This window comes from Zootoca vivipara, chromosome 17 (assembly GCF_963506605.1).
Source record: "Zootoca vivipara chromosome 17, rZooViv1.1, whole genome shotgun sequence".
NCBI lineage: Eukaryota > Metazoa > Chordata > Lepidosauria > Squamata > Lacertidae > Zootoca > Zootoca vivipara.
Window position 1 is genome coordinate 14,200,177 of NC_083292.1, and position 11,947 is coordinate 14,212,123.

At 51.5% G+C, this 11,947-nt stretch overlaps 1 protein-coding gene across 1 annotated transcript; it reads right to left on the reverse strand.

Moving 5' to 3' along the window:
* Positions 1-10,806: 10,806 nt before the first annotated feature.
* LOC118076169 (testis-specific serine/threonine-protein kinase 2) lies at positions 10,807-11,947 on the reverse strand. The gene has a single exon (XM_035098781.2). It carries the CDS (start codon positions 11,869-11,871, stop codon positions 10,807-10,809), a length of 1,065 nt encoding a protein of 354 aa, XP_034954672.1. The 5' UTR covers positions 11,872-11,947.

An 11,947-nucleotide genomic window follows, 5' to 3' on the forward strand; every position in this document is an offset into this window, starting at 1 on the left:
AGCCAGGATCAAAATTAGGGGGGGCAAGGGGCGGGGCCAAGGGGCGGGGCCAAGGGGCGGGGGAGGGGCCACAGTGGGGCAAGGAAAGCCATGGTTGTTCAGGGGCGAGGGGGCGCCAGGATCAGCCCGAAATCGGGCTGCTCCTCCCCCTCCGCAACCGACAGGGGTGAGGGGGCACCAGGATCAGCCCAAAATCGGGCTGTTCCGACCCTTCCGACCCCTCCATGATCGGCAGGGGCAAGGGGGCACCAGGATCAGCACGAAAATGGGCTGCTCCGACCCCCTCCGCGATCGGCAGGGGCAAGGGGGCACCAGGTTCAGCCCAAAAATGGGCTGCTCCGACCCCCTCTGCGATCGGCAGGGGCCAGGGGGCACCAGGATCAGCCCGAAATCGGGCTGTTCCGATCCACTCACTCCTCCCCCTCCGCGATCGCCAGGGCGGGTGGAGGGAAAGCTGGCTTTCCCTCCACCCGCCCCACAGCCAGCAAGGGAGAAGGGAGAAGTCCCTTCTAGCCGGCTGGCTGTGGGGCGGGTGGAGGGAAAGCCCCAGAGCCGCGCAAAGCGTTTGGCTGGCTTTCCCTCCACCCGCCCCGCAGCCAGCCAGGGAGAACGGAGACGTCCCTTCTAGCCGGCTAGCTCAGAGCTGTGCAAAGCGTTTGGCTGGCTTTCCCTCCACCCACCCCACAGCCAGCCGGCTAGAAGGGACGTCTCCCTTCTCCCTGGCTGGCTGTGGGGCGGGCGGAAGGAAAGTCAGCCAAACGCTTTGCGCGGCTCTGGGGCTTTCCCTCCACCCGCCCCACAGCCAGCCAGGGAGAAGGGAGACGGCACCGGGTGGCGGTGGGCAGCGGGGCAGGCTGGCCACCAGCGGCCCTGCTTCTAGGGGGGGCACCTGCCCCCCCTGCCTACGCCCATGAATGGATTGACTATTGAACCACTCGACTGTAGCTCTGAAAGGGGAACCGGGTTGTATAGGGAGGTTTGTTCCGTTTGCAAAAAACACTCTGTATTATAGACAGGAGGGAAAGCAAAGCTCTTCTTTCACCTACAAAACTGGAGGCCCAAATGTGCCAAGTAAACCTATGGCACGTCTATACCACAAACCGTTCTAACAATCAATTAGTGAACTGACTTCCTCTCTTTGCTGCAGAGCTTTAGGGCAGAGATGCAGAACCCATGGTCCTCTGGATCAAGTTTTTGGGCTCTCACCCCCCCCCCCATCAGCTGCAGCCAGAATGACCTCTTTGGAGAGCATCCTTTGGGGAAAGTGGCATTTAATTAGCTTGGTTTGGTGTGGAGGGGAGCTGAATCTGCAACGCAGTAAGCTCCAAACCTACATCTAAATAACCAAATGAAATTTGGGCAGCTTAGCAGGGAATGATTTTTCCAGTCTTTTTCTGGTGTGTTAAAGCTAACAGAAATTGTACAGTGGTACCTTGGTTCTCAAAAGCCTTGGTACTTGAATAACTTGGAACCCAAACACTGCAAACCCGGAAGTAAGTGTTCCAGTTTGCGAACTTCTTCCGGAAGCTGAATGTGCTCCGTTTTGAGTGTGACGCTTCCAATTTGAGTGTTACACTCTCTGTTTTTGCTATTTATTTTGCGTTTTTGTTTTTGCGACTGTGGAACCCAGTTCAGCTACTGATTGATTGTGCGACTGCAGTACATTGTTTATTGCTTTCATTTTATGGATCAGTGGTCTCGTTGGATAGTAAAATTCATGTTTAATTGCTGTTTTAGGGGTTGTTTTTAAAAGTCTGGAATGGATTGATCCATTTTACATTACTTTCTATGGGAAAGCACACCTTGGTTTTGGAACGCTTTGGTTTTGGAACAGACTTCCGGAACGGAGTAAGTTTGAGAACCAAGGTACCACTGTATTAAGGAAGCGATTGCTTCTTACAATTTGGAGTTGCCCGTTGACATCTAACATCATTTATTTTGCAGAGGGAGAAATGCAGGCAATTTACATAGAGATGTCATTTTGTTTGTTTGGTCTGGGTTGAGTCAAGCAAGCCCTTTTACAGGCTCACAAAGCCCCCATACACACTATAACCACTTCCGTGCCTTTGCCGGAGGTGGAGTTGTGGGCAGCCCGACGAGCCCATTGCGTGGGGGCTGCAGTGTCAGCCCCTGCGCAATGGAAGCTCCCGCCTGCGTCACCCACGCCCCTGTCCAATAGGGATGGGGGGGCGGGGCCGCAGTGATTAACCCACCGCGCTGCCGGAGCTCATTCTCTTCATCCCGAGTTCGCCGGAGCGAACAGAAGCAGCTATCGTCGCGGCGTTCGTGGTTCTTTTGCCTCGTGTCTTCCCTTTGTTTTGGGTTCCCATTTTCTTGTTTTCCCCACCTCGTCCCTTTTATTCTCCCTTCTTTTCCAGGTCCTGCTATCGGAGGCACGTCGGGGGCTTCATCCGCTGGTTAGTCTTCTCCGCTCATCAGCTGTTCCTGGCAGCTGCGTTTTAGCGCCAGTCAGCTGGTTCTTCGAGTCTGGGTTCCCGCAGCCTCAGGAGCTCGGCCGCGGCGGAGCCGGCAACGGAAAAGAGCTAGCCAGCGGTATCCGGGCCTGAGGCTCTCACAGCTTCCAGGAGCCTCTGTAGCCGCGGCGAAGCAGCGGCGCCTGCACGGAGGGGATTTCGTCTTTGAAGACAGGAGTTTCCTAGCTGATCTGGGGGGCAGAGTCAGAGGCGGCTGCCTTCTCTCCCCGCTTTCGTCGTTGGGACCCTTGTGCCAGGGACCATCACGTTTGGTGAGCTAGCCGCTTTAGCGGAAAAAATCCCCCCCGGCGCCTGTCTTCCTCCCTCCCGCGCTAGGCAAGCAACCCCCTTGTGCCTTACCCCCCGGCCCCCGGTTCCCCGCCTGAGATTGCAGCTTATCTTACTTTGCCCTCCTGGTTGCTATCCTTCGTTCATCCATTGGTTCGTATCATTGGTGGCTTGGGAGCGTGTTTTTGGTAACCCCCGTTTCAGTGTGATCGTTGTTTGTTTTGTGTAGCAAGCGCCATTTTGGGGAGGGCAGTGCTGTGTGTGTGGCTGTGTTGTGGTTTTGTCCTGCTGCCTAACGCCATCTTGGGGAGGGCGGTGTTTGTGAGGCCAGCGCCATTTTGAGTGGCTAATTCATCCACGTGGCGGGCGCCATTTTGGGAAGGGCTGTGTGTGTGCTGTGTTTGTGGTTTTTTGTCCTGCTGCCTAACGCCATCTTGGGGAGGGCGGTGTTTGTGAGGGCAGCGCCATTTTGAGTGGCTAATTCATCCACGTGGCGGGCGCCATCTTGTGGGTGGCCTTGTTTTGCCGGTAGCAGCAGCTCACTGTTTATTCCCTTATATTGGTTTTCAGTGCGTTGTGGTTTTATCCTACGTTAAACAGTCTTATCTTGGTTTTGAATTAGTTCTTGGCATTTAAATAATTCTTGCAATTCCCCAAGTGCATTTGTTGATTATCGGCTATCTGGTTACCGCCGGGGGTTAGTAAGAATTGATTGGTTGGACTGCTCTTTGGTACTCTTACTCGGTATTAATTATATATGGATATAAAAAATAAACAAATAAATAAAATAATATAAAGTGGTACGGGGCAATTAGTGATATTCGCGGCTATCTGAAGTTAATTTTGGATTTGATTATTGTTGGTGGGGCATAATATTGGGAATTGATCGCAGTATATAGAAGTTGCTGATTGTTTGTTATATAATTTTCTGGGCCTATTTGTAATTCTTTTGAATTAGCCAGTATAATTAGGAAGTCACAAATAATAATTGTTCAATAATAATAAATATACAGATACAGCCGGGACATAGATAAATAAATAATAGGCGGGATAATAGGAGAATACAGGCTCATACATAGGTAAATATAGTTAATAATTGTATGAGTAATAGATAAATAAATAAATAATAAAAAATAAATAAATAAATAAATAATAAAAATAATAAAATAAATAAAAATAAAAATAAATAAATAAATAAAAAAACAAATAATAACAATAATAATAATAAATAAATTGATAATAATAATAATAATAATAATAATAAAGGAATTAATTAAAATTAATCAGCAAATAAATAAATAAATAAAATAAAATAAACATAAGCATAATCATAATAATATAAGGGAGGTAATTAAGTTCAGAGCCTTTCTGGAAGTCCTTGTGACCATGGCTTCCAAGGGCAAGCAGGGCCAGGCCAAAAACCTGGCAGCTAAGGTGAATCCTAAGGCTTTCGCCCAGGCGGTTAATGCATTGCAATCTATTTGCGGCCAGTTGGGCCCTCTCTGCAGCACGCTGGTCCCTCTGGCCGAAAGCCTACAGGATGAGTCCCCCCCTAATTCGCAGGATTGTGTAGCAGATACCCAGTTCAATGACCAGGATGGGCCTTCCACCTCTGCTTCCTTTTTCTCTACCTCCACCTCGGGGGGGGGGGTAGCGATGCGGCTCAGGGACCACGTACCCGGTCGCAGAAAGCACGCTCCAATGCTCCCGGCCATCATTCAGTGGCTTCAGGGTCTCAGGCGCCCGGCTCCCTCAGCGGGGCGGCCCAGTCTGTTGCAGGTCAGCAGGGAACCCAGCCCGCGGCGGCTACGGCTCAGCAGGGGGTGCAGGCGCGCGATTCGACCACGGATGACGAGGCGGCGGGGCGCGCGGTGGGCGGAGTCGCGGAGACGCGGGATGGTGAAGACCGTCGCCAGGGAGGAAAGGCGAAGAGGAAGTCGGAGAAACGGAAGAGGAGCAGAAGGGACGACTCGGACGACGACACAGGTACGTCCTCGGATTCGGAATGTGACATCCCAATGGAGGATTATTGGGGTGTGGGGGAGGACCAGATGGGTTTCCCCCTCTGGGTGCATAAAAGGAGGGCCAGCGCCCATCGTAAGTCATTTAGGGGTACGCTGGAGTGGCGCGACGGTGCGTTGATTCCCGACGAGAAGTATGCCACAAATTCGGACACGGATATCCTTTTGGGTTCTCATTTGTCAGATAAAAAGAGGGAAAAAATTTTTAAATGGGGACTATATCGACGTGTTCACCATTCTTCCCCTGACTCAGATGATGGGAAAGGGGGAGAAGCGCCGGGATTACAGGGGTCGGCGATATAGGACGCCTCGGGCGGACCGCACGTTTGAAAATTGGTTAGAGGGCATTCACATCTGGGCGGCCGTGATCTCTGCGGCATACCCAAAGCGAGCGGTGCACCTATTTGCTTACATGGCCGACGTTAGGTTGGCTCACAAGATGGCGGGGGAGACGGCAGCTTTGAACTACGATGAAGACTTCCGCAGGAATGCTTCTAAAAACCCAAAAACGCGTTGGGACCAACGGCACCAACATTACTGGAGTAACCATGTAGTGCCGTATGTTGAGAAAAAGCAAACTGACCCCCCGAAGGTAAGCAGGTTCGAGCCTAGAAAAGACCCGCGGCGCAGGGTCTGTTGGGAGTTCAATAAAGGGCTTTGCCAGAGGCCCAACTGCAAATACACTCACGAATGTGAGAAGTGCCTGGGTCAGCATCCGGGGGTATCCTGCTTCAAGGGGAAGCAGTCCTTTCGGGGGGCCAAGGGCAATTCTCACCAGGGCCCCAGATACCCCACCGGTGCCTCCCACGGTGCAGCCTCCGGACAGCATAGAGTCTAACTGTTCTCTAGCCTTGGCCTACTCCCCTGTAAAACTGAACCCCTTAAAAATGTTGCTAGCCCTATACCCTAATAGATCTGCTGCAGTGTACCTCGAAGAGGGTTTCTCTTCTGGTTTTCGCATCCCTGTCCAGATCCCGCCTTCCACAACTGACCCACCAAATCAGAAATCGGTCAGGGAGCGTCCCGACATAGCCATCAAGAAGATAAATAAAGAACTATCGGCGGGCCGGGTCGCGGGCCCATTTTTAACCCCTCCCATAGCCAACCTTCACATTTCCCCGCTAGGCATAGTTCCTAAAAAGGCCCCAGGAGAATTTAGGTTGATTCATAATCTTTCGCACCCTAGGGGCAGCTCAGTTAATGACGGTATTCCGCAAGAGCTTTGTACGGTAAAATACGCGTCCTTTGACCACGCCGTGAAGCTGGTTCGCCAGTTTGGCAAAGGGGCCATGATGGCGAAGTGCGATATCGAATCGGCCTTCCGCCTCCTTCCTGTACACCCCCTCGACTACAAATGGTTGGGTTTTAGGTTCGAGGGCGCTTATTTTATCGACAAAGCTATGCCTATGGGATGTTCCGTCGCTTGTTCGGCCTTTGAAACATTTAGCACATTCCTGGACTGGGCCCTTCGTGCTAGGACTGGTCTGTCAGGTGTCACTCATTACCTGGATGACTTCCTTTTCGTGGGTGGAGCGCACAGTGCTGATTGCGCAGGCCTCATGGAGGCCTTCGCTTCCCTTACAAGCGAACTGGGGGTGCCGCTAGCGGCTGATAAAACTGAAGGACCTGTGTCTCGTTTGACGTATTTAGGTATTGAATTGGATACGGTAGCCCAAACCTCGCGTTTGCCGGCTGAGAAACTTACAGCCCTCAAGGAGTTGATTAGACACCTCATTCCTCGTAAAAAAGTCACGTTGAGACAAATCCAATCGCTACTAGGGCACCTTAATTTCGCTTGTAGAGTAATCTCGCCTGGGCGCCCTTTTTGCCGGAGGATTGCCAGGCTCACTGTGGGACTAACCCGACCGTTCCATAGGGCTCGCTTGCCAAAAGGGGTGAAAGCGGACCTGCTGAACTGGCTGACCTTTCTAGAACACTACAATGGCGTATCGTTATGGCAGGATAACATTACATTATATTCCGACTTTCAGATTCATTCAGACGCAGCGGGCGCATTTGGTTTCGGGGTATATTTCAGAGGAAGATGGTGTGCTGAATCTTGGCCTCCTAGTTGGAAAAATACAGACATTACCCGGGATTTAACATTTCTAGAATTCTTTCCCATAGTGGTAGCAGTGCATCTTTGGTCGGACGACTTCAGGAACCGGAGGGTCTGCTTCAACACGGACAATCAAGCGGTAGTCAGTGTGCTTACCAGGCAATCGTCGCGGTCGGAGCGGGTGTCTGCCCTCCTGCGTCATTTCGTGCTGCGCAGTCTCGAGTTGAATATGCACTTCTCAGCCAAATTCGTGCCGGGGCTAAGCAATAATATCGCAGATGCTTTGTCTCGTTTCCAGATGGACCGCTTCCGCTCATTAGCACCAGATGCGCAGCAGTGTCCAGAGAGGTTCCCGGAACACCTATGGAACCTTGGAAACGGGAAATACTGAAGGGAGTATTTGCTTCCGTGGCCCCCGCCACCCTCAGCTCCTACAAACGAGCATGGGCAGACTTCCTTGCCTTCCGGCAGAAGGGCGCTGGTGGGCGCATCAAGAGTCCACCAACCCCTGAGGAGGTTATGCAATACGTGGTACACCTCAGAGGGCTGGGCCGCGCCGCTAAGACCCTTGGCATCCACACTGCAGCTATCACCTTTTTCTCGAAATCTCTTTATCTCACCGACCCGTGCGATAACTTCCATTTGCGTAGAGCAATGGAAGGCTGGCGTAGGCAGCAGCCCCCCGTTGCCGATTCCAGGCGGCCCATCACGTTTGAGATGCTTACCCAAATCCATAGGCATTTGAGGACTCTTTGTTGGTCCAAATTTGAAGCGCGGCTGTTTTCGGCAGCCTTTTCGTTAGCTTACTTCGGGGCCCTTAGGGTTGGGGAAGTGGTGTGTGAGGACCACCCTGACGGTATTACCCGGGGTATATTATTACGGGATCTATCACTGTCCGAAGCCCAAGCTATTGTGCACGTCCGCCACTCAAAAACGGACCAGAGGGGGAGAGGCGCTAGCATTCGCCTCCCGGCAACAGGTGCTGCAGGTCCTTGTCCAGTGAAGGACACTAGACGGTATCTTTATCTCCGACCGCCGGGTCCTGGCCCGTTGCTCATTCACCATGATGGTGCTCGGCTCACTCGCCAGCAATTTACCAGGGTACTTCGCAAAGCCATTGCATTTTGCGGGTACAACCCCGCGGAATTTTCTGCCCATTCCTTTAGAATTGGTGCTGCCACTTCCGCTATGCATCTAGGCTTGTCATCGGAAAGGATCCAGGAGATGGGGAGATGGAAGTCGAATGCCTACAAAAGGTACATTCGCACGTAGGTTGACGCTGGCGACTCTGGTGGCAGTGCTGATACGGCTTTCATCTTTACTTTTCAGGTTACCATTTCATCCGGGTTTGGATAGCAGGGCACAGTATAGTGCACTGGGCCCAGAGAAGAGCAATTGAAGTTGGTCTGGGATGCGGGCTCGGCCTCCCAGATAATGTGGAGGTTTCCTGGATATCCAGAAGGGGTATGCGGTGGAACGAGTTGCTGCCGATCATCCAGGCCCGGGCTGCTTCACTTGGCCCCCCAGATTTCCTGATTGTGCAACTTGGCGAAAACGACCTGGCTTACCGCAACGCGGTCGAGTTGAGGAAACATATATTCAAAGATCTTGACTGGTTGAGGGAGAGTTTCCCGCAGATGACGTTTCTGTGGTCCTCTTTGCTGGAAAGGCGCTGTTGGCGTGATGGCCGTTGCCCTAAAGCCTTGAACAAGTCCAGGAGGCTTTTGAACTCAGTCGTGGCCCGCAGAGTGTTATCATTGAATGGCCGGGTTATACAGCATCCCACCCTGAAGCGAAGTGAAGCAGCCCTCTATCGCGATGATGGCGTTCACCTTTCTCCGATCGGGAATGACGCCTGGCTACTGAACATTATTGCCGCCATACGTGATGTACTGTAACGTAGATCTTAATTAGGCGAATAAGAGAGTAGGGTCACATTCCCCCGGTAATAATTTAATTCATATCTTACAACGAATTAACAGAGCGCAAAACCTCTAATTAGGGCTACGCTGAAATTAATACCTAGGTTATTATAACATGTGAGCGGATTGGCGGCGAGCCTGGGGGGGCTCGAGTGGCGGTTAGGCGTTGGAAATTTGCATAACAATAAGATGGAGGAGGGGCAGATTGCGTCATCACCTGCCCAAATTTGGAGAAGTAATTCCGTTAAAGGATTCCGGGGGCGAGGCTTGGTCCAGAGCCGGGAGTCGCCAGGGCCGTAAGGCACGCCCCGTACGGTGGCCACAGTAGGAGTTCCGGTTGATCGGCATCGCCGGGTTCCTTTCTGGTGGTTAACTTCTCACAGACTTCAACACACGGGTTGGAGTCGGATTTAGTCTGATAGGTTCCAACGCCTAAGCCAATTCCGCTCAACATGCATATTTAATAAAGTTGTGGCCTGAACCACCCAATTTAACCTTTAAATTCTGTGTCACGTGTCATTATTATTACACTGCTCGGAGGGCATTGCTACACAAAACCACTTCCGTGCCTTTGCCGGAGGTGGAGTTGTGGGCAGCCCGACGAGCCCATTGCGTGGGGGCTGCAGTGTCAGCCCCTGCGCAATGGAAGCTCCCGCCTGCGTCACCCACGCCCCTGTCCAATAGGGATGGGGGGGCGGGGCCGCAGTGATTAACCCACCGCGCTGCCGGAGCTCATTCTCTTCATCCCGGGTTCGCCGGAGCGAACAGAAGCACCCGCCCACCCGCCCCTTAAAAAGAGAATAGGGGGCGCTGCTGCGGACCTGGTCGGTTGCCTGGTTAGTCAGTGGACCGGGTAGGACTTTTCCCATACTGGGCTAGCCATGATGGGTTTTTCGCCTACCTCGTAGCATGTCGTCACAACTTAGGTTAGGCGGTTAGGCGTTGGAAATTTGCATAACAATAAGATGGAGGAGGGGCAGATTGCGTCATCACCTGCCCAAATTTGAAGAAGTAATTCCGTTAAAGGATTCCGGGGGCGAGGCTTGGTCCAGAGCCGGGAGTCGCCAGGGCCGTAAGGCACGCCCCGTACGGTGGCCACAGTAGGAGTTCCGGTTGATCGGCATCGCCGGGTTCCTTTCTGGTGGTTAACTTCTCACGGACTTCAACACACGGGTTGGAGTCGGATTTAGTCTGATAGGTTCCAACGCCTAAGCCAATTCCGCTCAACATGCATATTTAATAAAGTTGTGGCCTGAACCACCCAATTTAACCTTTAAATTCTGTGTCACGTGTCATTATTATTACACTGCTCGGAGGGCATTGCTACACAAATGTTTAAAGCCATTCCACACCCACTTTGCACTGAAAATAAAATTGGGAACTGTGATCTGTTAAGGGTGCTGAGAGTTAGGAAACCTATTTCCCTCCCATGGCTACAATTATTATTTATTGTTGTTTATTTATTGACCATGAAACCACTTTGAGAATTGTAGTTCTGGGAATCTGGGTCTACTATCAACTCTCGGCACCCTTAACAATCCACAGTTCCCAGAATTCTTTGGGGGAAGCCATGACAGTGTAAAGTGTTGCAGGGGTGCAGGTGGGGCCTAAAAGCTGGAGTGGGTTTTAAGGACCTTGAGACTCCCTTTGCAACTGCCTGCCTCTCTTTAGTGAGGCCTTGCCCCTTACTTGGAGAGCGTAAAACCTTGTATTTTCAAAGGCACGTGAGCTTAATTCCAAGGTGATTAAAAACACCACCCATTTTGGTTCATAGGCAGTGGGCAATTACAGTAAAATATTCATCAAGGTATAAAATATTTAATAATCTTGTGTCCTTTTATAGGTATCAATATATATAAGTATAAAAATGCTTATAAAGAAACCTCTTTACTTTCTTTTCATTTAGTCTGCTTTTCTGATTCCTTCCTCCACTAATCTCTTATCTTCTCCCGACCCTGAAACCACCGTGTCCATTTGATAGGACATTTGGGCTACCTATTCTCCGTTGCCTGAGTGGATGGGCATCTGCTGGTCCAGGTGTATCAGTTTTCCGTGTTCTCAAACTGGGGCAGTACTACGTCTTCTGCCAGGGTGTCTGTCTTCCCTGTTTCCCCCAGTTTCCCCACTCCTTCTACTACCTCCAGCCGGGAATGTGCCACCTGTTTGGACTCCGACTTGCTGCTTACTTGCACTTCGCTTTTGTGATTTGGCTTGTGATCACACTCAGTCCGGGAACTCTCCCCGTTTTTCACGATGGAAGTCGTCGAGACGCACTTGGGTTTCGGGGGCTGCATCCACACGTGGCTCAAAACGTCGTCGATGTGGAGCCGCCGGGCGACGTCCGGTTGGAGCATGCGGTAGATGAGGTCTTTGCATTCCATGGTCAGGTTTTTCGACTTGGGGAAATGCACCCGGTGCTCCTTCTGCAGCCTCAGCATCTTCCGAATGTTGGAGTCGTCGTAAGGCATGGAGCCGCAGACCATGATGTACAGAATGACGCCTAGGCTCCACATATCATAGATCTTGGGCTCGTAGGGGATGCCTTGCAGCACCTCTGGGGCGGCGTACGCAGCAGAACCGCAGAAGGTCTTGCTGTGGATTATTTTGCCTTCTTCATCACGTGTCAAGCGTTTGGAGAAGCCAAAGTCCGAAAGCTTGATGTGGTAATCCTTGTCCAGAAGCAGGTTTTCACATTTCAAGTCCCGGTGGACAATGTCAGAATCGTGGCAGTATTTTATAGCGGCACATAGCTGGCGGAACATCTTCCTCGCAATGTCTTCGGGCATCGCCCCTTTGCTCTTGATGAACTCCAGCAAATCTCCCTGGACTCCCAACTCCATCACGATGTAGACTTTGCCATCCGACGTCTCGAAGATCTCGTAGGTTTTTATGATGGATCGGTGGTTCACTTTGGCTAAGATGTCTATTTCCCTCGGAAGGAACCTCTCCAGAAAGTCCAGCGGAGCTTTCTTTCTGTCTATGATTTTTACTGCTACGTCAAATTTCAGCCGTTCGGAGAAGGCCGATTTCACCTTGGCGTAAGAGCCTTCTCCTAAATTTGATCCCATGATGTAGCCTCTTTTTTTAAGGACGGCAGCATCGTCCATCGTGCTGTAGGCAGACGCAAGGATAAGTTTGGTCACGTTGTTGGCGTACTCTTCCAGCCACTTACTAGGTATTCCA